At 36.3% G+C, this 25992-nt stretch overlaps 1 protein-coding gene across 2 annotated transcripts in view; it reads right to left on the bottom strand.

Annotated features, from left to right (window-relative positions):
* TMTC2 (transmembrane O-mannosyltransferase targeting cadherins 2) overlaps positions 1 to 25992 on the bottom strand; it is a 388282-nt gene that overhangs the window by 111100 nt on the left and 251190 nt on the right. For both annotated transcript variants that reach the window (XM_046646810.1, XM_046646811.1), the window contains exon 8: positions 18868 to 18989. In XM_046646810.1, the coding sequence (XP_046502766.1) occupies positions 18868 to 18989 (122 nt within the window). The remainder of the gene's footprint in view (positions 1 to 18867; positions 18990 to 25992) is intronic.

Raw genomic sequence — 25992 nt, forward strand, 5'->3', positions numbered from 1 at the left:
TATATTCAATTTTGTGTTTTTTCATTTGATCTTTCAATAATGATCAGCATTTCTACATGTATAGGATTATCATATCATTTTTACTGAAATAAAAAGAAAAAGTTATTTTACCCTCCAAAATGTTGTGACCCAATTATTTGACCCTTTGAATTTACTCTTCAATCCCTTTTTCATGCTGAGGATCTTTAACATTTTTAACCAACAGGATGAAACGAAAACTATGTTATCATATTTTCTACTTATTTTAACATGCTTAAAACATCATTTTTTCCTTTTTGTCTAATTACTTGTGTAAACCTTCACCTTTAACATTTATCCTTTCAAACTTTTAGTTTTCTTCTCTCACTCTTTCCTTTCACCATGCAACATGAAATACTTTGTTCAACAAACAGTTATTACTGTACAAGATCCTCCCTTATCATCTAAAAAATGAAGAAGACAAAGCTGAGACCCTAGACTAGCTCTCAGTCTAGTGGAGAAGACAGACACAAAACTAACCAGCAAGCACAGAAGGTGAGCACAAAACTAACCAGCAATCCTAGAAGGTGAGCCACCTACTTTCATGCGAGCCCAGACAGAAGAATTAATTCAGCGGGGAAGGGTAGTGACACGTCAGTCACACACAGCAAACTTTTATGTGAATTGGGCCAATCTCTGCTTCAGAGTCATCTTACTTACATTCATTCAATAAGTATTTATTGAATAACTACATGATAAGGATCAAACTAGTAACGGTAGTGAAGAGACAGGGTCTTTCTGCTTACAGCCTAAAAAACCAAACAATTGTAATTAGTATTCAACTATCACATAGACATTCAAGTGCAATAAGAACCCTGGAAGAGAAGCGCTAAGACCGCCTGAAGGAATCAGTAACTATTTTACGAAAGGGAGTGCTAGAGTTGAAACTAGATGGATGGGTAGAACTTTGCCAAGTGGAGAGACAGGAAAAAGATATTCCAGGCCAAGGCAGCAGCATGTTTGGTAAAGACAAAGAAAGAATAGACGTAACACACTTAGGGAGCCGTCAGAAATTTAATATTGTGTGGGATTATGGCTGATGAGGCTGAACAAGGACGGCTGTGGCCAAATAATAAACAATGTTCCATGTCCTACAAAGACAAAAATTTTACTGAATAAGAATCAAGACATTGTTCTTACTGCTAATGGTTAACATGCACTGAACCCTCACAATATGCATACCAGGCAGCGTGCTTAATCCTTTTACAGACCTGTACAGACTCATTTAACTTCTGAACAACCACCTCAACAAAAAACAGTTTTGCTAATTACACACACAATTAGGAAGAGACAGAGAAAAGTTAAATAACTTGAACAAGATCACAAAGGCTAATAAGTGGTGGAACAAGCCAAGCCATCCAGAGTCAGTGTTCCCACAGGTGCATCCCCTCCAAAGTGACAGCGTGCCGACAGAAAAGGGAGACAACCTACACGATCAAATATATTTCTCTAAATATCTGACTCTATACTTTTGAAATACTAAGAAAATGTCTACTGACCTTTTCCTACATACAAAAACATATAACACATCCCAGGAATACCTGTAATTCCCAATATATTCAGACATAGAAATAGGTACAAACATAGATTAAGATAAAGAAACAGAAATAGAGAGAGAGACAGAGTCACAGCCAAGATCTGCTTATCTGACGCAGAAGCCCATGGAGCCATAACCAGGTAGGCACATTTCAGTGGTAACTTTGATAATTGCTAGAGGCTGAGTGTGGGCTAGCTGGAGAGTGAGAAACCCCTGAAGGTCACAGTCTTTGGCGGGGAGGGGGGATGCCTCCTAAACTTTCACGGTCTTTACTTGTAGGAACCTGATCAGGTTCTCATACTGAAGAACCAAAAAGTATCCCCTCCTGGTGAGGGCAGCGGAGAAGTTATCCTTGTGAAATATACCAGATAGCACAGGCCTACTCTCCAGGATGAAAGACTTTACTAGAGCCTTTTCCTAGAGCTGTTGCAGAAGGGCACTCTTCTTCTTTCATCCTCCTGTAGCCCTTTTGTCTCACCTAAGGGAGTAGGAGGGGAGGAGCTATAAAAGCAGAAAAACTTGGGAAGGTCATGGGGCAGAGATACAAGCCAAATCAAAAATTGAGATCTAATTCAATGATTATAGATTGCTCTCCCCTCCTCTACACCTTCCCACAACAAGAGGGCTTCATTATAATAAAACTGGAGTACAGCTAAAAGAGCTGCAAGACACAGACTCTCTCCGAGAAAGAGTACCAAGGGAAGCCTAACATCGAGACAGGAGACAAAAGCAAAGACAGAAGATAAATGTGCATCCTCCAGCACCAACAGCTACAGTGAACACTAAATAATGCTGAACTCCTAGCCAGATTACCATAAATCCTCACATTAGAGGCTTACTAATTTGAATTCCTATTACAAACTCAACATGCCTGGCATTCAACAAAAAATTACAAGGCATGCCAAAAAGAAAAAAACAATCCAAAAAGAAAAAGCAAGCATCAGAATGAGACTCAGATTTTGGAATATGAAACAGATGTTGGAATTGTTAAAAAGGGAACTTAAAATAACTATGATTAATATGTTAAGGACTGTAATGGAAAAAGTAGACAACATGTAAGAACAGATGGGTAATGTAACCAGAGAGAAGTTCTAAGAAAGAATTAAAAGGAAATGCTAGAAATCATAATAGAAATGAAGAATGAATTTGATGGGGTCATCAGAAGACTCAGCATGGTCAAGGAAAGAATCAATGAGCTTGAAGACAGGTCAGTATAAACTTCCCAAACTGAAATGCAATGAGAAAAATGAATGAAAAGCACAGAACAGCCAAGAACTTTGGAAAAGTTTCAAAATTTCAAAATGTTAACACATGAGTAACTGGAATATCAGAGGAGGAAGAATGAGAACAGAGCAGAAGAAATTTTTACAGTAATAAAGATGGAGAACTTTCCAAAATTAATGACAGACACAAAATTACAGATTCACAAAACTCAGAGAATACGAGCAAGATAAATTACCAAAATAATAAGCCTAGGCATATTAGACCCAAACTGCACAAAACCAAAGACAAAGAGAAAATCTTGAAAAAGAGTCAGAGGGGAAAAAAAACCACCTTACCTATGGAGGAACAAAGTTAAGAATTGTAATTGTACTTATCAGAAAACATCAAGCAAGAAGAAAGTAGAGTAAAACATTCAAAATGTTGAAAAAAAACCCCCCACACCGATAATTTTGCAAATTATCCTCAAAAAGTGAAATAGAGGACCAACCTCGGTGGCCTTGTGGTTAAGTTTGACACACTTTACTTTGGTTCCTGGGCTCAGACTTACACCACTAGTCAGTGGCTGTGATGTGGTGGTGGTTCACATATAAAAAGAGGAAGATGGGCAGCAGATTTAGCTCAGGGCAAATCTTCCTTAGCAAAAAGAAAAAAAAAGCGAAAAACAAATAAAGACTTTCTAGACAAATGGAAACTGAGGGAATTCTCATGATCATCTAAATTGATGTACAAAAAGCATTTGACAAAATTCAATATTCTTTCAGGGTAAAAATACTCCAAAAACTAGCAACAGGAGGAAATTATACCAACATAATAAAGGCCATATATGAAAAACCCATAACTAACATCATACTCAACAGTGAAAAACTGAAAGCTTTTCCTCTACAAGATAAGGGTGCCCGTTCTCACCACTTTTACTCAGCAGAGCACTGAAATTTCTCACCAGAGCAATTAGGCAAGAAAAAGAAATAAAAGACATCCAAACTGTAAAGAAAGAAGTAAAGTCAACTCTGTTTGCCGGTGGCATGATCTTACGTGTAGAAAACCCTAAAAACTTTGGCAAAAAACTGTGAGAACTAATAAACAAATTCAACTAAGCTGCAGGATATAAAATCAACATGCGAAAATCAGGTATCTTTCTATATGCTAACAATGAATAATCTGAAAAGGAAGTTAAGAAAACAATCTCATTTACAATAGAATCAAAAGAATAAAACACTTCGGAATAAACTTAACCTAGGAGGCAGAGCCCTGGACACTGAAAAGTACAAAACATTGCTGAAGGAAATTGAGGAAGACGCAAATAAAGGGAAAGACATCATGTGTGCACGGATTGGAAGATTTACTATTGCTAAAACGTCCATACTACCCACACAGTCCACAGATTCAATGCACTCTTGATCAAAACCCAAATGGTATTTTTTGCAGAAATAAAAAAAAAACTTTCCTAAAATTCATATGGAATCTCAAAGAACTCCAAATAGGCAAAACAATCTTGAGAAAGAAAAACAAAGCTGGAGGCCTCACACTTCCTGATTTTAAAACATATTAAAAAGCTACAGTAATCACAACAGTGTGATACTGGCATAAAGACAGACATATAGACCAACGGAACAAAACTAAGAGGCCGGAAATAAACCTCTATACATATGGCCAAGGCTATGTCATGAGGAAAGAACAGCCTCTTCAACAAATGGTGCTGGGAATACTGGATATCCACATGCAAAACAAAGTTAGACCCTTACTTGATACCATATACAAAAATTAACTCAAACTGGATTCGAGACCTAAACATAAGACCTGAAACTATACAACTCCTGAAAGAAAACATAAGGAAAAAGCTTCACGACAGTGGATTTGGCAATAATTTCTTGGATATAACACCAAAAGAATAGGCAATAAAAGTAAAAATATACAAATGGGACTACATCCAACTTAAAAACTTCCGTGCTGCATGATTCTAACTATACGAGGTATCTAAAGTAGTCGAAATCTTAGAAATCAGAAACAAAAGGTAGAATGGTGGCTGCCAGGGGCTGCAGGAATGGGGAGAGGAAACTATTATTCAACAGGTACGGAGTTTCAGTTTTGCAAGATGGAAAAGTTCTAGAGATCTGCCGCACAACAATGTGCAGATAGTTAACGCTACTGTACTGCATACTTAGAAATGGTTATGATGGTAAATTTTATGTTATGTGTTTTTTCTACCACAATAAAAAAATAAGCAAGGTGGGAAAAAAAGGAGAAGGAAGAAAAAGAAGACTGGCCACAAATAAAAGACAGTTACAAACACGGCTGACATTTCAAACATATCAATAATCACTCTAAATGTGAATGGCCTAAATATTCCAATTAAAAGAGATTACCAGAGTGAATAACGATAATAAAAAAGGCCTGATTATATGTTGTCTACAAGAAACCTACTTTAAACATAAAGACTCTGATAGGTAAACAAAGGGATGGATAAAGATAAACCGTGTTAACAATAACCAAAAGAAAGCTGGAGTATTAATTTCAGACAAAGAAGACTTCAGTGCAAAGAAAATTATTACAGATGAAGAGGGGCATTTAGGAGGTCATGGAATACCAGGATGGAACACAGAGAATGACAAAAGAATCACAACATATTACAAATATATGAAACAAGCTCACTGAGTGGGGAGAGGGAACAAGGTGCTGATCTCTGTAAGTTAGGAAATGAGTGGAGTCTGTAAGACAGAGGCAAAAGAAACTGTAGGTGACAAACCTTTTTCCCAAATGGGTACAGGTTAACAATTCTAAAACAACTATACCTGGCTACTGGAATATGAACAACTAAGAAAATGGATGGTGGGTGGTAGAAGACAGATTTCTCTCTGCTGTAATGGGAAGTTACAGATAAACAAGAAGAGGCTAGAAAGATTCCTATGGCAACAGATTAGAGTTGAAGACATCAGTATAAACTTACATTTAGTTAATATAGATACAGATAGTTACATATAAAATACTTATATATTATAGATATGTGTATACACATTGTTAGTATACAGACATATATCTCCTTGCTCTGTCATCTGAGAGAGCCTCGAAGCAGTGGCACCCTAATAGCAACAGATAGACCTAGAACCCAGATCTTGGTTTCTAAACCATTCTCCTCTAAAAGGAACTAGGGCTTTTTGGAAAAATGTCTGATTCTAGAACTTCGGCAAGAAATATACAAGATGAGCCTGGCGCATGTTATAGTGACAGAAAGTAAGAAACTGCTGAAAGGAAAACACACACACACACACACAAAATGATGGAAGTACATCAAAGGGACATAGAAGCCTATGAAACAGCTCCCATTTGTCAAAGCTGGGCAACAAAATCAAGTAGTATTGTGTTATAACACAATGTATAAACTAAATATCCCTGAGTCCATGCTAATATAAAATTCTGAATAAATAAGTGGGGAGAAGAGACAAATCTCCCATGCAGAATCCCAAACAATTTATGCAGATACCCTGTTCTCAAGGAGAGGCAGCAAAACTCCTCACTCCTTAAGTGTGGATTGCACATAGTGACTTCCTCCCAGAGTACAATTTGGGAGGGAAACGGTAAGGAGGATAAAAATAGTGTCTTTACAACGGAGAAATCTGACAAAAATTACCTCAAGCCAGGTCATCAAAGTTAACATAAAGAATGATAAGTCATATTGATAATATATAACCTTGACGTGATGTGGTGAGAAGGATATTTTATCTCGGTAGTCTTCCTCCTCAAAACCCATAACCTCTACGGGTTATCTACTCATGACACAACATCAGCCAAACACCAACTGAGGAACATTCTACAAAACAAATAAAAAATTCTCCAAACTTTCAAGGTGATCAAAAACAACCGAAGCCTGAGAAACCGTCTAGGCAAGAGGAGCCTAAGGAGAAATGGCAGCTACATGAAATGTGGTGTCCTGGATGGGATCCTGGAACAGCAGAAGAAACACAGGGAAAAACGGAAGATATCTGGATAATATATGACTTCACTTAATAGTAATATATCAATAATGGCTCATTAGTCATGGCAAATGTACCATACTAATGTGTGGTGTTAATGATAGAGGAAACTGAATGTGGGGTGCATGGCAACTCTCTCTACTAACTTTGCAACAAATCTGTAATATAAAACTAGCTTAAAAGAAAGAGTTTATTAGAAAATTAATTTCTTAAAAATCTAATGTAAATGTCACAAAATTTTAGCCTTTGTTTTATTGGAGTTAAAAATACGTGGGTATCTGTTACAACATTTTCTCTTTTTCTATATCCTTGAAATAGTTTGTAACAAGAAGTTCATAAGATAACAATTTTTTAAAAACCTATTATGACTCCAACTGCTAAATGGGAGAGTGAGAGTTTTCCAGGCAAAGGAAAAAACTCAAACAAAATCATAATTACTTCCTCTGATGTATTATTCTTTGTAGGTTACAAGTATTGGCCTTTAGTACAGATATGTGATGAAAAGATTTTAAATATTGCAATAATCAAATCCTATTTCTATTTCAGGAATTAAAGACAATTAAAAGATCATTTGCATCTGGTCTCAATTTAATAAAGTGAATTTCCTCTTTCAAAATTATGGCTGACATTTAGTCAGCATGAAACAAAGTTGTTTTGTTCTACTAATGTTCTGGAAATTGCAAACACATCCTCATCACATTATAACATTTTCAACTGTAGTTCAACTCATTTTGGTTTTGGACTAATTTTTCCAAATAGCTATTTTTAGGGCAGCTCTAGCTCCAATGTGAATAACAAATTTTTTTCTCCCAAAACGTTAACCTTGGTGGTAACTCTGTTTTGATTTCCTAGAACTTTCCTCCTACCTCTCTTCACCCATCATAGAGGAAAGCAGTGAACTATACTCATTTTTACTAAATTCTTAGATGTTTAAAAGTGAATGACTACTTAAGGAAGAAATAAATTACTAGGTTAGCAATGGCTCAGGTGTTCTGTCTCCAACCCAGTGGTCTACCAGGTAAAAATCAGGTCCCTTTTTTGGGAGGGTGGAGGGCTGCCCCATGGCCTAGTGGTTGAAGTTGCATGCACTCTGCTTCAGGAGCCTGACTTCGTGGGTTCAGATCTCAGGCACCAGGCACAGACCTATACTACTTGTCAGACATGTTGTGGTGGTGACCCACATACAAAATAGAGGAAGATTGGCACAGATTTTAGCTCATGCCTAATCTTCCTCAAGCAAAAAAGAGGAAGATTGGCAGCAGATGTTAGCTCAGGGTGAATCTTCCTCAGCCAAAAAAAAAAAAAAATCAGTGCCTTTTCACTTATGCATATTTCTAGAATTTCTGTACTTTTTATGCCCCACCCCCTTCTAGTCCAGCATATTATAAAGTTCCTTAGAGATCATTCTTTTGAATGAACATCCAGAGGACATTCTTTTCTCTGGATAAGAGGTTTAACTTGCCAAAAATTTCCATGATAAATATACTAAGTAGGGCTTTAAATGCAAAAAGACTTTCAGAGTCTTTAATAGGTAATATGCATATTAATATATTTTAAGAAGGAAACATAGTATGAAGCTTTTCCCACACTAGCTTGACAACTTAACTTTTTTAAGCAACATCTAGACATATTAATGTTTATGGCATACATTTGGGGAATGTATTTTGTACCTTCTGGAAATATTGCTTTAATAGAAACTATCAAAGCAATAATGGCAGTGGTAAAATCTTCTTGGCATCCTTAAATTTCACCATATTTGAAATTCCCAATTTTACTATTAAGGAAGAGCAATCCTTGCTATGCAACATTGCTATTTGAGTCAGCTTTGTTAATATTTATAGTCAAAAGATATCAAGTTCAGTAAGTGCATCACCACATGATATCATACAGTCGTGCATTGCAAAATGACAACGATATATTCCGAGAAACGTGTCATTAGATGATTTTGTTGTTGGGCAAATATCATAAAGTGCATTTCTACAAACCTAGCTGGCATAGCCTACTACACACCTAGGCTGTATGGTACGAATCTTATGGGACCACCTTTGTAGACATGGTCCATCACTGACCGAAACATCATTACGCAGTACCTGACTGCATATGCCATTATTTATACATATATAAGTTGAGGACTGATGAAGCGGTGAGGGGGAGAGAATGGAAGACCCTTCTTCCACACAAGTGTAAACAGAGTGCAGAAGGTAATTACCGCTTGTGGACAGTGTACACCCTAGGTGGAAAAGAGAAAAAGCACCTTCAGGAAACTATCTTGAGCCAAAGCAATAGATTTCAACTTAATTCTACACCTCTGCTGAGGTAATTTCTTTGAGATATGCAAGCTATCTTAAAACATAAGACTCCTGATCAGTAATTTTCTGCATGGAGTAAGTAAATTTCTGATTCAGGCAGACAGAACTTCTGCTATTCTTCTAGCTATTGCTATTTCATCCCAATAAACAAGAAATAGAGCTATATAGTAGATAACATCTTCAAGTTCTATTTCTCAGGGGCAAAAATTTGCCAGACTGACCATTACATCTAACATCCACACTACCTATTTCTCCATTAGATGACATTATAATACACGGCTTTATACCATGGTCACTGCCCATTATAAGCCCAACGCCGCATGGCTGATGTCAAACTGACCAAAGGGTCCTATTTATGTGTGAATCCTCTTGCATGTTGCTGCTTTCCACCTAAAGAATCGTCATTGCAATGCACACTGAGTTACGGTCAAGGCTCAAGAATGTGCCTCATCCTGTCACTTTTTACAAAGAGCCTCAATTATACCTCAGAAACGAGAGTCCTGCAATTTTAAGCCTTTTAAAAGAATTATACTTTCCACTGTGAGAAGAAATAAATTTCTAGGTAGGTAAGTGCTCAGGTGCTCTGGCTCCTACTCAATATTCTACCAGGTAAATGTTTACTAGGTAAAGGTCAGTGGTCACTTCACTCCGGCCTCCCACCTTGTCCTCCCTTTCAGTCTGGAATATCATAATGTTTTCTTCAAAACTTAAAATATGGGAGAAACTACATACCATATATGGTATACCATACGCCACATACACAATATTTAAATTAAAAATTGAACATTAAACTTCGTTATTGCTATTTCCTTGTTACTTCACATATATAGGTACCTAAATCCTCTTAAGAATCGCTCATGTTAAAATTCTTTTTTTATTTAACAATATACACCGAAATTGTCTTTTCACTTTAGAATGCATTAGAAGAAAATCTAAAAACTGAATGAAGATTTGTATTAAAAGTAAATTTTTATGCATTTTGAAGTTAGGCATTTATACATATGACGCACTGTTTATGCATGTTTTGTCTTACAAATAAAAGCCTAGAGAGCAGTTTAAATAATACAACTTTCAGAAAAACCGAGGGGGAGTAGTATGCAACAGGCTTTGGACACAGATCTGCATTCAGCCTCTGTGAACCTCGGCTGCCTCGTCTATAGAGTGGGCATCTAGACCATGGGATTGTGTGAGGAGGTACCGAAATAGCATATAGAAAATGCACAGATCATTGTATGATCAAAAGTATCCGCTAATCACAGGAGGCACTGTGATTGATACGACCACGGAAGACGCAGGGTAAGGGGCCACCTTACAAGTAATATTTAATTCTTTATTAGGTAGGAGGGCAACAGATGAGGATTTATGTCGAGGAAGATAGGAAATGAATGAGAAGTTCAGATGCCCTAGAAGCTCAGAACTTGGGAAAAAATGAAGTTGAGTTCACAACTAACTGCTGTTTGGAGGACCTATAATTTTAATCAAAACTAAGATTCTAATCCACACCTCTGCAGCCTTCATGGTTCAGGCTGCTGAGGCTCATGGGCCTCAAATGCGATGCAGAAAAATAGAAAGGGAAATGGCAAAAACCTTATGGACTGGTGAATGTGTTCATGAATGGGCTGTCATGCTTTAGAACACACGAGGCTTCCTTTGTGTACACATATGTGCGTGTGTGTATGTATGGATGTGTTTGTGTAAATATACATATCCATACTCAGATGCCACAGAGAAAAAAAAGGCAACTTCCTTTTATACGAACGTTGGTCCACTTGGGAGGAAAGACACTTTTCAAAATACTTTTGAAAACATTTGTTGTCTGTACCATCTTTCTTACAGGTAAACATAGGTTTAGCCTAGGATATTGTTTTAATAAGGAGAGATATTCAAATATTCTACTTGCTACATTAAAAAAAATTACCAAGCTAGGAAAATATAAAACATAAATTAAAAACAGAGTTTAACTCACATTAAAATGTTTTCATGTTTTATTACGTGAAGGAAGAGTCAACACAATGCGGTAGAAAGAATAAGAAGTTGGAAGTCACGAAGCTAAGTCATGTAGTCTAGCGTACCAGTGGGGCTTACCTAACAAATTACAGGATTGTAAAGTGGGAGAAAAATGCCTACTAACTGGTGTGGGATCCTACGGCTATCATAAAAATTAAAGAGTGAGGAAAGAAGATTAAGGTACCTACATAATTGTCCTTTCTGAAACAAAAGCTATTTCCACCAGTCACAGCTGAAGCAGCGCTGATGGCTCTTGTTATAAATTTCCCCTGAAGAGAATGCACTGAGGCCTTCTAGAGGCCAGGGAAACACCCTGCTGCTCTCTATATCACCACTGTTTACTATAGAGCATGAAGACAGAGGTCAGGCTCAGCAAATGGGTGTCAAATGCAGGTTTTTATAACAGATTGTTTTTCTAGAGTCCTGCAGGAAAGCCAAGCTATATTTAAGAAGCACGCCACTTCTCCATCTCCATTCCTCCGATAACGTGGGATATCGGGGACGGGGATTATGGGGCCTGAGCCTGCTGGGCTGTTCAGATTGCACTAAACGGTCATGACAGACCAAGCACAAAAGCCAAACAACCAAAATAATAACAATAAAAGGCAAGTTTGTTTCAAAGCAATATAATTTTATTTATTGCTAATAAAAAGCCAACATTTCTTTTCAAACACAGCAGCATGTATATGCAGATATAAAGCAGCTAGAATTATTTCATGTGATGTTAAATGCTGGGAATTTGAGTATTTTAATTTTTGTTATTTGTGAGACTATCTGGCAACGGAAAATATCTCTAACAACAACTTTTACTAAATTATATGAAAGAGCAGAATAAAAGTCTGGGATATTTTGGAGATATTTGGATTTCTGTGTCACTTAGTGGCAGCAAGTAAACTATAAGATCGATTCTAGATAACAAAAGGAGTATCTTGGAGTGAGACGGTGGTTTCTAAAAAGTGAATTATCAGATTCACTATGCTTCAGGGTAAAAGTAATACAATGGTAACTATGTTATTTCAGAATGCTAAATCCTAAAGTTTAGACAAGAGAACTTCATATGAAATGCTTAGCTGAATACTGTACTGAATTAAACATGCTCCTATATTTCATCCAATATTTCAGTAGCATGATATATGTGATATTATGCCTTCTCGTTTCACAGAATAAATTTTGCAACTTCAGTCGGACATATCCATAATAATCATTCAGTCAGAGTCACAGGAAAAATTATTTTTTGTTCCCCTCTCCCACCAATCTAAACATGGCTATCCAGTGGTTATAACATAACAAAGCAACCCAAATACAAGTTAACACGCAAAATGGGAAGAACTTTATTCTACCGAGAACCAAGTGAAAAACTAATCTCCGCCATAAAACTATTATAATTATTGCAAAAGACCCAAGGAAACACACATAGCACTAGGCTTCCAGATAGACTTCACCGACACCGTGTTAGCCTGGGGTATGGAAATTTTCTATAGAACCCAAGTACTTTCACAACTGGAGTTTTATGTAGCCCAATTAACTTTGGCTAGACACAGAAATCTGGCTCAGTGCTTCCAAGCAGTAGCCAAAATAAAGGTTTTCTGTATCAAGAATTACTGTCAGAGTCTCTCATATCCTTCCTTCTCTCTTACTAACCTAAATCTGGAAAATAAGCTAACAGCCAAGTAGCTTCTACTACAATTTAAGTCAATATTAATTTTACTGGCTCACAAAAACTGCAAAATATTTGGCTTAACTAAATTGAACAGGACAAATAAAAAGAGGAAGACCCAAAAAAATCAAAGTAAGCATGTGCACACAACCAGAGAACACACACAGCTTTAGGAACGACTACATAATCATCTGAAATACCATGATAATGGAAATGTTATTCTTCTTTTCTTTCTTAATGCATGCCCAATTTTAAATTCATGGCATTAGCCCGAGGTAACAAAGTTCAAACAAGGAATAAGTCAAAATTTTAAAGCCAGCTCGTGTTTAGTATTTTAATTGGATATGACATTGGTATGAAAGTTCCATGTTTCTTAAAGAGATGTCACCTGGGCCCAATTGTATTTAAACATGGAGGCTACCAGTGACCCCACAGCAGAACTAGTCCCCAGGGTCCCTGGAAAATTTGTATTCTAGTTATAATGTAGGACCTAAAAGTGCCAATAGCAGAAAATAAAAGTCCTAAGTTCATGACTTATGACGCCTAACAATAAAAATGTGTTTAACCACTCAAACTAAACTAGTATTTAGAGGTAATGTCTAAAAATAAGTTACAAAACAAGGGAGGAAGGAAGTACTGGCTTACTTTCAGAATCTCCAATCAAGTCTAACAAGGAGAAAAAACTCCACATTTAAAATTATTTAATATAAAGTGAAAATTAATGATACTCAACTCAGAAAACCTTGAGGTCACATCCAATTCTAGTATTTAGTAGCTAAGTTATTCTTGGGCATGTCCCTTAAATCTTCGAAGCTCAGTGTCCTCATTTATAAAAAGAGAATAATACTCATTGTAAAAATTCGTGAAATAGGGGCCAGCCCAGTTGCATAGTGGTTAAGTTAGCACACTCCACTTCAGCGGCCCAGGGTTCACAGGTTCAGATCCCAGGTGCGGACCTACATACCGCTCATCAAGCCACGCTGTGGGGGCATCCCACATATAAAATAGAGGAAGATTAGCACAGATGTTAGCTCAGTGACAATCTTCCTCAAGCAAAAAGAGGAAGATTGGCAACAGATGTTAGCTCAGGGCCAATCTTGCTCACACGCACACACAAATCATGAAATAACATATGTCAAGCACAAGCACTTAAGGGATGTATACCCCTCTTGTGCCCACATCCCCTTCAAGGGTCTTAGAAGATTGTGTCCACTCTATAATCATGCCACTCTCATTCATTTATTCAGTATGTGTCATTAGGAATTAGAGTGATGCCTAGCATGGAGTAATGTCTCAATAGATGTGTTGACCAAATGAAGGAATTAATGAGAAAATGAGAATCAGGCTAGGGAAACAAATATTAAAAGTTATATACCCAGCGCTTAAATAACTTAAAAAGAGAAGTGCACAGAGGGTGTGGGGATAGTTACCAAGATACTGAAATGCTATACACTGAAGAGACAAGAAGATAAGATTTAGACCCTGCCCCATGCCTAGGGTCAAAAGACAGACGTAGATTAACGTCTGCCATTCAGTCTGAGAAGCGCTACCATACAGACACTGAGGTCAGTGCTGTGGAAGCTCAGAGAAAGGAAAAATAACTGCTTGAAAGATTCAGGCAAGACTTTACAGAGGAAATAAAATTTGAGCGGCAAGAGAGGAAAAGGACATTTTTGGCAGAGGAATAAAAAAGGATTTGACCTATGGAATTTGTCAAGCATTCTGGGAAACTCTAAATCCCTTTGAACTTTTCTAAATACCGTAAATACTACACAAATTCTTAAAGAAAAATCAGTACAAAAAAATGTATTGAGTGAATCATTCCACTGGCTATAATAAAAGCACCAATAACCAATTCTTTTCTAATTTGTCTCATAAAAATATAATTCTTATACGAAATCCAACTCTACAGTCTAAGTCTAATAAAGTTGCATGTTATTTTCACACATTTTTGCCTTTGGTCAGTTTTGACAAAACAGTAAAAACACCACTCCATTTCTATTCCTCTTCTCTTGAGACTAATAGCCAATTCCATGTTATAATAATTTATATTTAAAACATTCAGAAGTCAAAATGTGTGGCATTTTCCACCTTGCCAATTCCACGTTAAGTCAATGGCATATTACCAAGCCAAGAAACCCAAAATTAGACAAAGGCAATCCATTGGGATCAGAAATTTGCCAAATCTCATAATTCAAAAAGAAACTGTTAAAGTTGGTTGTGGGGGTTCTGGCACTGTGAGTTTAAACATTCCATAATCGGGTTTGTATTTCATCTAATCATCAAGTCAGAAACTATACAAGTTTTGTCGGTGGGGGGAGAGGTTAAAATTTGTATTGTAATACATGAGTCTTTCCTTCCCATCCATATGTTTCAGTAAATTAAAATTTCTAAATCTTGTTTTTAAAATATGCCTTCTAAAAAAATTAAGTAGCCTGAAAATCATATTTTTTATTTTTTTTTAAAGATTTAATTTTTTTCCTTTTTTCTCCCCAAAGCCCCCCAGTACGTAGTTGTATATTCTTCGTTGTGGGTCCTTCTAGTTGTGGCATGTGGGACGCTGCCTCAGTGTGGTTTGATGAGCAGTGCCATGTCCGCGCCCAGGATTCGAACCAACGAAACACTGGGCCGCCTGCAGGGAAGCACGCGAACTTAACCACTCGGCCACGGGGCCAGCCCCTGAAAATCATATTTTTGATACAGGAAACTTAAAATATTCAGGCTTTGAAAAGAAGAAAAAAAGGACACACAGTTTCTATATCCAAACGAGTGTCACGATCTAAGTATATTCAGAATTAAGTACATTTAAGCTTTCAATTTGTTTCTTTTATTAGTGGCTTTTTTTGTTTTTTGGAAAATCAGGCATTTGAAACTTTTATAGAATATGTTTTGAAGGTGGTCATTTATCAACCTAATTAAAAATGTTTCCATATAAATTCCATAAGAACAGTTCAAAGATAGTAGTTAGGGAAAGAGGTACATGTGAATTCTATTCTTATGTGGAGCTGCATGACTTATCATCCTATCAGAATACGACATGGAAAAGATTTTTATAAAATAATTTTTTCCCAACTGATTAAACTCAACATACTATGATCCTATAAATGGCAGTAACCACAACTTTTACCCTTCAACTTTGAGTACTGCTCTCCTTTCACATTCTCTGTCTGTTGGGCCCCATATTGATTCCTTTCATAATTTCTTCTTTCACACTTTTTACTCCCTCGTCTTTTTGTTTGTGTATGGAAAGATTTCTTCACCTTTATTCTCCCATCCTTCATGAGAAAATTGTTTTACCAGCATATTTTTAATTTCTAAAAGCTCTTTCTCATTTTCTCATTATTCATGTTTTTATGGCATCATGCTTCATGAAATGCTATGCTAACATCTCTTTCTATGGATTTTTTCTTTCATTTTCTTCTGTTTCCCCCAATTTCCTTCTCCTAATAACTTGTTTCAGTTCCGATCTTTCACGTTTGAGGCTTTCCTAGTCAGATGGATGAACTTGGCTGCCCACTGATATTTAAGAGTGAGTTAATAAAAGCTGAATGACATTCCTTAGGCAAAGGTGGGCTTTCTAAATTGGGTAGATTCATTTTTGTGTGCTGGTTTGGGAGCTTGTCATTCATAGGGGACCTCCAAGTGTAGGTATATAGGAAGTTTTTCTCTACAGGGATTCAGTTTCTCCAGATAACAATTTAACAATTTCTTGGGAGTTGGGGGATTCTTTCTCATTATTATTATTATTTATTATTATTATTATTATTATTATTATTATTATTGGTGAGGAAGATTGGCCCTGAGCTTACATCTGTTACCAATCTTCCTCTTTTTGCTTGAGGAAGGTTGTCCTTGAACTAACATCTGTGCCAGTCTTCCTCTATTTTTTTTTTTTTTGAGGAAGATTAGCCCTGAGTTAAAATCTGCTGCCAATCCTCCTCTTGTTTTGCTGAGGAAGACTGGCCCTGAGCTAACATCCATGCCCATCTTCCTCTACTTTATACGTGGGATGCCTACCACCGCACAGCTTTTGCCAAGCAGTGCCATGTCCCCACCAGGGATCCAAACCAGCAAACCCCAGGCTGCTGAGAAGCGGAACGTGAAAACTTAACTGCTGCGCCACTGGGCAGGCCCCCCTTGTATGTGGGATACCACCAGAACATGGCTTGATGAGCAGTGTGTAGGTCCGTGCCCAGGATCTGAATCCATGAATCCTGGTCTGCCAAAGCCGAGTGCGTAAACTTTACCACTACGCCACCAGGCTAGCCTCCCTTCTCATTATTTTATTCAATAAATTTTCTTCTGATTTACCCACGAGATCAGCAATCTTTGTTCACCATTCTTTGTGCACTTCACTCAGTAACTCCTAGATTTAATTGCCTTCTTTTGAAGGACATCTTGAGTAATTTCTTCAATAAAAGTTTTTAGTGGACTGATTTTTATTTAATTTCTTGGCCTAGGAATTGCCTGACCATGCTAGTAAAATAAATTCAAAACCCAAAGCCTGGTAAGAGAGGATGGTAGTGACAAATTCCCAAGAGAGACTTCATTCATTCTACCTTCAGATCCCAAGATGAGAGAGGCAAATCTTTATGCTGCTTCATGCATCAGTATGCAAACTCCTTCTACATAACCTTTCACTGAGGGTATCAACTTCCTTGCTTTATTTAGGCATCTAGTTCCTGGCCTTCCATTAGTCCACGGCTTTGTCTCTTATTCCAGGAAGAATAAAAACAAACAAAAAGCCCCTTCCCACTGGCTGCCACAACTGGTAAAGGATCTCAAAGCAGCTGCAGGGGCAGCCGACTACTTACTGTTCTGGTGTTCAGTTACCACTTCCTCTCTAGTCCCTGGGAAATTCTCCTACGGCTTTTTGAGCTCAGCTAGGTGTTAAGAGCATATGTGTTATACATTATTAAACATAGCTAGGTATTTTTTAGTGGGATGTCTTCTGGTTACCCAGTCTGACTACATAATTTTTTAATAGCATTTTAGAGGTATTTTTAGAATGGATACATACTAATTTCAAGTGTTTAGTCTACTATCGTCTGTGGAAAATAAAATGCTATTACTTTCGCATAATTATAAGATAGCTTTTTATGAATTCACTTAGGAATCATTTTCCTGACCATTTACTCTACGTTTTTCTAGTATTCATTTATTTTTATTAATTTTGGAGAGATGTTAGGTGTTATAACTAAGATAATAGATAAGATAATAAGAACTAAGATAATAGATTCAGATTAGGACTAAAGGCTAATTCTACTACTTATTAGCTGGATGAGTTCAGAAAATTTATTTAAATATTTTGGACAATTCCCTGTTGTATAAAATACAAACATTAATATTACTTTGAAACACATAAAATTATAATTTTTGTAAGTCACAATGGCAGAATCTCAGCAATTTCTTATGCTTCAAACTAACACCACTTTGATGGAAATATCGCTTCCAAGAGGTCTGGTCACATAGCGGGTGGCCAAATGATGGCTCCACTTCTCTTAGGTAATGATTTCCAATTAGAATGAATTCTACGTGATACTGATCCACATGCATGCAAAGTTCTGGCTAACTGGGGGGCCAGCCCTGTGGCCGAGTGGTTAAGTTGGCATGCTCCACTTCCCTGTCCCAGGCTTTCACCGGTTCGGATCCTGGGTGTGGACCTAGCACCGCTCGTCAAGCCATCCTGAGGCAGCGTCCCAAATGCTACAACTAGAAGGATCCACAACTAAATATACAAATATGTACTGAGGGGCTTTGGGGAGAAGAAGGGGGAAAAAAAAAAAACTCTGGCTATCTGGAAAGAATCAGACTTAGTTCTACATTATAGCCAATCTGGGGTTAACATTGGCTTGTAGAACATATCATGACAACTTCACTACATAATCCTATATTTGGGGTTCTCCATTTACATATTTTCATTAAGCTGCATCAAGGATCATGACATATCACATTTTTACCTAAAAACCTCACAGCCAAAGGAATACATCTTTCCAAATTTTCTGTACAAGGTTCTAACTTGGTATTACCATCATTATGTCTTAACAATCTGAGTTAACTGGCTAAGAACCAGTACCTCAAACCCCACCTACGTCAGTCTGCATGGAGAGAACCAGTTTCTAAGGGGTGAGGAAGGTAGTTACTCACTGTTAGAGCTAGCAGTTTCCCGTAGGTGAGATGGGCAGGGATGTGGTCAGTCTTGGATCTCAGTGACTCCATATACCAATGCTCTGCTTCGGGGAGTTTGCTTAATCGCATGTAGGCTTCACCTGGAAAGTGATCACAAAGCTCAGTCGGAGGACACAGCTTTCCAACAGCATTTGCAACAATCATATCATGTTTATAGTTAGTCCATGAAATTTCAGATGCTGCGGCAGACACTTTCATCCATTGTCTCATTTGATTCCTCAAACATCATCATAATTTCCATGTTATAGGTAAGAAAACTTGAGTTTGGAGCAATTAAGTGAAATAGCTCAAGTTAAAAATATAGTAAATGGTAAAGCTCTGATTTTTAACGTAGGAACATGTGACTCCCAAGCATATGCCCTTTGTGACTAATTCTTTTTCTTTTTCTTTAAAGATAGGTTTATTCTTTCTTATGTACAATCATTTGTTCTTTTTCATTCACATTAATTCATTACTTTAGAAATTCAAGGATTTATAGAATAACTACTAAGTGGAGAGCATTAGGCAGGACCTAGACGAAAGAAGTTTAAGATCCTACCCTTCATGGTTTACAAGCTTGCTGAGAAAGTAAGATGAATTGAAGGAGTTAAAATATTTTGGATTAAGCACTGGTGCTACATTTTAGTTTTTTCTGAAATTATTTGCATTTTATATTTTAATAAGCAAATAAACTTTACCAGTTCCATTTGGAAAATCCAGTGAATATATGACAACTATTTAGCATTCCAAGCATCTCGTACAAAGCTAGTCTGAGACCTTTCAGCCATCAGTTATTACTTTCAAGTTATACAAATTCTACCTACTAAATAGCATTTCACTAACAGCCAAGCAAGAAAAAAAGAAATTGGAAATAAAGCCAAAAGAATATCAGTTGCCTGCTTTATCATCATCCCCCCTCCCTTACATGCTTATAGTATGGAAGAATATTCACCTGATGGGAAAATTATATTTTAAGATGATTTGTGCATTTAAATTAAATATTGTAGGTTTAATAAGCAAAGCAAATGTAGAAGCTACTCAACTTCTGAGATCAGACAATAGACTGGTAACCTGTATTATTTTTCAAGTGGGCCTTTAGAGCTTAACTAATCATGATTATGATAGCTTTTTTCATGTAGAAGCATCAGCAGAGGCTTTTCCTAAATGCATTACCCACACTGGTTGTACATCCTTGCTTCAAAAGAAGAGCTAGCTTCCTTTTATTTTCATGTATTCTCCTTGTATTAGCACAGCACTGTCAACACAAATGTTTGATGAATTGAATTGATTTGAATCTCCTGACCTTAGGAGTCCCTTTGCTCATTCAGTTAGTAAAAAATATTGATGACAAATAATATGTAATAAGTACAAAAATGTACGTATCCACTCACACACATCTATGTCTTTCTAGTTCTTAGAACAATCTTTAAACTATACTATGATAAAAATGATAGCTGAATTTATTTTTTTCCTAAAGCCTAAAGTGTGTTGAATTTAAGAAGAATTTCTTTAGATTAAATTGCACGCCCAGGGCGAGATGTAAGGAACACTGAAGCAAAGATCAAGACTGGAATGGAACACACAAAATGCTCACAGTTGATAGAATGATAAAATTAGGCATAGACTTTTTATAATATTCATAAGTTTCTGTAATAATTTTACTGGTTTTATTATAATATCTCTATAAAAATCGAAACATCGTCAGACGAATTGTTTTTTGTTTGCTCTGTTGAACTAACAAATGTTTCCAAATAAAGAAAACAGGAATTTTTCCTAGGGAAAGTGAACAGCTTCATATTAAAGCAATACTAGACATGATTCACGTAACAGGAAAAAGTGCGCAATCACTAAAGTACTGAAAATTTTAAAGCAATTAATGACAAATTTTATCCAAATATTTTCTCTAAAATGGATTCTAAAGCCAGTAGAAAACACATACTAAGTTCAGAATTAGAGATGAAAGATGGGTCTGCGTTAAGAGCTCTGTTTGGAATCAACCTAAAATTACACTCTGGGTCTTCAAGTACTCATAGATTAGTTTTCAGAAGTTGTACAATCATTGCATTTAACATAGCCTCTACTTTTCATCTATCAAAAAAATTCAACTAAGTTTTAGAATAATAACAGTAGGTTTTCTGTACAGAAAAGAGTGTGAGAGAATTCCAATTCCAGAGTGGTTTGGAGATTCAAATCTTTTTTACATTTAAGTTGTTGATGTCTGAAAATCATTTCAGAAAGTGAACTACTTTTTTCTGTCAGAAATCTATCATTATTAAAAGCTATTTTGAAAATGAAATGTTATTAATTTGCTAAATAATTAGTGGCTGGCCCATTTTCTTCAGTAAGAATTCATAAGCATCTTATTAATTTGTAAAGCTTGTGAGATGGAAAAATATCAAAGGGCTATAAATAAGAAATATAATGTAATAATGCATCCTGGCAAGTATATGAAAATGATAAATAACTAGCCTACTTGGGTACTATTCATTACAACTTAGAAAAACTTTGTGTAACTATTTATTGTATATAACAATAATGGCAATGACAATCATTCATTGAATGTTTATTATTATTATTTTTTAAGATTTTATTTTTCCTTTTTTGTCCCCAAAGCCCCCCAGTACATAGTTGTGTATTTTTAGTTGTGGGTCCCTCTAGTTGTGGCATGTAGGATGCCGCCTCAGCATGGCTTGATGAGCAGTGCCATGTCTGTGCCCAGGATTTGAACTGGCGAAACCCTGGGCAGCCAAAGTGGAGTGCGCGAACTTAACCACTCAGCCACGGGGCTGGTCCCCGAATGTTTATTATTAGTTAGGCTAGCAAACCACAGGGAGCAAATGTGTGATCTGTGAGCACCCACTCCTCTCATTCTATACCTCTGGGCATGTAGAATGTTTTCTCATTTAGCCTACAAGTTACCTCAACACATTCCCCCTTTCAACCACTACCAACCAACTGTGCAGAGTAGGTTTGCAAGATGCAACATATTTTAAATCTCTATATGAGTTGCTTTGCATATGTATCTCAATTTTTATTAAGGAATGTCATTACCTGGACTTTACACATGAGGAAATTGAGAAGCAGAGTGGATAAATAAAACAGACAAAATCATAAATGTAGAAAGTAGTAAAGCTGCAATTCAAGCCCAGGACGACCTGACCTCAACGCACGTTGCTTTAATCAGTTGGCAGAGAACAATCACAAACTTTGCAACTCTCCAGCTCGGGTGAAAATTATACCCTCTCTCTCCTGGAAAACTGTTTCCTAGCTGTGATACATTGGCCATCAAGTTCATTTCACTTTGCCTTGGGCCTATCTATTGAATTAAAGGAATAAGAAAGAGCAATAATAATCCATGGCTGACCTTTAAAAATGCTTCTGCTGCATATGCTACTAAATTCTTAAGAGGGGAATATGTAGCATATAAGACGCACTTTAGTGCCAAGGTTAACCTTAACACAAAAACAGTCTCTGAAAGTGGTAATAAAATCAAGATGCAAAAATGCAAGAAAATGATCATGGATGAATTTAAATGTGTTTAAAAGATAACTCAATAAATATTTAGGCAATAAACAATACAAGAACAAGTACTTCTATATCCCTGGCACTGCCAAAGTGGGAGCTTCACAATTCTCATTTCTAATTCAGAGTAGGGCTCAGAATACCCATGTTATGGATGAGGAGGAAGGCTCAGGAATGAAAAGTGACTTGCATGGAAACAATTAATAGTCCTACCCTAAAAGGTTTGACTGGGTCTAAAGCCCATGCCTTATTCCATTGCATCAAACTCCCTACCATATAAAGCATATTATTTACTGAATATCTACTAAAGTCTTAAGCATATTATCTTTATACTTTTACATTATCATCCCTACACTGTAATTACTATCAGTCTGATTTTACAAATGAAGTGACTGTGGCTCCCTGAGCTTAATCAATTTGCTCAGTGTTCAAAACCAAGTAAATGCCCAACTCAGGATTCAGATTAGAGTTCTCTCTGGCTCTTTCTACCGTACAATTCTGTTCAAATAGTATAAAAAATAACCAAAGAGGGGACACAATAACCACAAAAAAGTGCCATCAGTGGATTCAGTTTTTGGAAAGCATGAGATATATGTAATTCTTCAAGCTTGATTAAAATATTAAAATCATAAAAATTTCATGAAGGAAATGACCACAGGAAAAGGAAGTTCAGTGTGTTCAATAAGGAAGGAAACAAAGATCCTTGCTCAGGAGTCGGGGGAGGGGGGAGGGCTAAGTTAAGTCATCTTCTCTGGTACTGTAATTCTTCTTAACTTATAATAATAGAAAAAAATGTTTATAGTACCCAGGAGGAAAGGAGCAATGATGACTATTTTTCCTTCTCATCCTGCAAACAATGACATAATAGAGGCATTTTCATAAGAATGAGAAGATTTGCTGTGCAATGATGCAGCGATCAGGTTCATCACCCAGATTTATTTCCGACTCACTCACAGACAAAAGGGATTTGGATGTCTCCAGGCTGGCTTCAGGCAGATAGAAACCAGTTTCAGATGTAGAACAAATAATGTCACTCTTCTTCCGTAAAAAGCTCCAGGTCTAAATAACCCAGGCAAAGGCTAACTCCTTAAAGGAAAGAACGCTGGATTATTGATGCTGTAATAGTCCAGATCTCAGTGAGTCTCATGTTTCAAGTCACTGGACAGCTCCAACTTGCAGTTAAAGAACAGAGCATGTAGTGGGACATGCTAGCTATATTCGCCAGTGTTACCTTTGTTTCTCCTGGCCTTGCTCAAGATAGCATATTTCTACATTAAGATTCAGTTTAGACTCCCTACTTTTTTCTTTCAGTTTTATTGAGATATAACTGACAGACAGCACTGTATGAGCTTAAGGGGTACAGCATAATGACTTGACTTACATATACGTATTGTGAAATGATTACCTCATCAAGTTTAGTTAACCTCCACCATCTTAGATAAATACGAAGAACGAGTTCTTCCCTCGTGATGAGAACTTTTAGGATCTACTCTCTTAGCAACTTTCCAATACACCATACAGCAGTGTTGACTATAGTCATCATGCTCTATGTTCCATCCCCAGTACTTATTTGTCTTATAACTGAAAGTTTGTACCTTTTGACTACCTTCATCCAGTTTCCCCTTCCCCCGGATTCCCTATTTTTTCTAAAAAAACTATTGTGATTCCCTGTACTAAAAGTGATCACCCCTTACTCAACTCTTACTGTTAAATGTCTTTTTTTAATTCTTGAATACTTATCTTGCATATCAGTTAAGGTTAACCAACACGGATAATGCATATGTGGTTAACATAAATGTTAATGAGATATCATTCATTCACGCCTTCAAGGTACTTACGGTCTAGTGACAAAGAAATATTTTTATCAGTTATATTCCGAAGTTTGATTTTTAGGTGCACATGAAACAAAACAAAAACTTTTTCAAAATTATTATTTATAAATTTCATTTAATCTGTGGTAAGAAATGTGATTTCATTGATATCATGGTTTAGAATGAAGAAAAATATTAAGTTAATAATAACACAGAGCAAAATCATCACAGCAGAGCACGAGTGAATGTGATGTGGATGGCCCCAAGCGGCATACATTGACCTATAATTTGAGGAGTATGAAAGTTTCAGGAGTATGTTTGTAAAAAACTGCTACACCAGCACACTGGGGAGAAAACGTATCTTTGTAAAAGGTCTCACAGAAGTTATAGCATTTTTTTCTGGCCTCTGAAGAATGGAGGCACTCATAAAATACCCCCACATGATTTCCAGCAGGCTTCCTGCAGCCAGCACAGTGAAAGCATCGAATTGCCCCTACTGTGAATTTTAGGATACTCTGCCTGAAGGGCAGACACTCTCTCATAACCAATCTAATCCAAGTTTGAGGATTTGGCTAGTCACAAAGGTAATCATCCGTTTGTAACAAATGCTTATTTTCCATTTAACATATCAGGTTTATTTTAGTGGTTTTTATGCTTAGTGTTTTTATGTGCTGGTCATTTTTCTTTTTATAAGTACTTTACCAATTTCCAAGCTTGTTATGATCATTTCCTTTTTATACGTTACATTTAATTCTTTTCTTAGGAACTAATTTTGCCACATAATTTTAAAATGAAGAAAATACATTTTAATTGATGAAAGAATTGATTAATTTGGTTTGTTTCATCCACCTGTTGAAATTACTTACAATTATGATACAGCATTGAAGTATAAACCATATACAAAAATAGTAGTTAGCAGCTGGGTTCCAAATTCTTACTTTGCCATTAAATAGTTGTATGGTTGTAGACAAGCAAGTTATTTGACAGGGCCTTAGTTTGATCATCTACAAAATGAGGGGCTAAGAATAAATAACTCCTTAGTCCCCAAAATGATATAGATAATCATTTGTAGATCCACTACTGTCTAGTAATTTATACTTAATCATTTCACAAACCACTGACGATATCCTAGTTAGTATAAAAAGCAAGTATTATACTCAGGGATTTTCTAGATGATCTATTCAAGATTGACTAGATTAAGTCCTAATTATTCCTTTGTAAAAATTTTTAACATTTATATAATTGCTATCTCATTATAAACAAATCTGCTCATTGTAGAAAGTCTGAAAGATCTTTTATTAAATTGAATGAATTCCATCATTCATAGATAGTGACTGGTAAAGTTTTAGTGTTTTTCCAGAATTTATTTTACATACTGAAAAAATAATCAGTTAAAAATAAGTAAAATATTTTGCTAGTTTGAAGTATTTAGGTCCCTTCTAGTGTTCTACTATACTAAATAAAAATATGATGATTTTTCCAAAATTCAATTTCTCATTGAAGATCACGTTCAATTTTTTGTTCATTCAAATTCTCCTCCAAACTTTTTATGCAAGTACAGCATCTACTTCAACAGTTCTCATCCTGTTTTGTGATTATCTTCTATTTTCATGTCTCTTATTATTACCTTAGAATACATATATAGCAGTGGAATTCTTGAACTAAAAAGCATTGGAAAATTTAATGTTCAGGATACAGATTATCAAATTAGCCCATCAAAATACTGTACCAAATTCCCTTTCACAAGTGGTATATGAAGAGAACAAGTTTT

The sequence above is a fragment of the Equus quagga genome, chromosome 19, assembly GCF_021613505.1.
Source record: "Equus quagga isolate Etosha38 chromosome 19, UCLA_HA_Equagga_1.0, whole genome shotgun sequence".
Taxonomy (NCBI): Eukaryota; Metazoa; Chordata; class Mammalia; order Perissodactyla; family Equidae; genus Equus; species Equus quagga.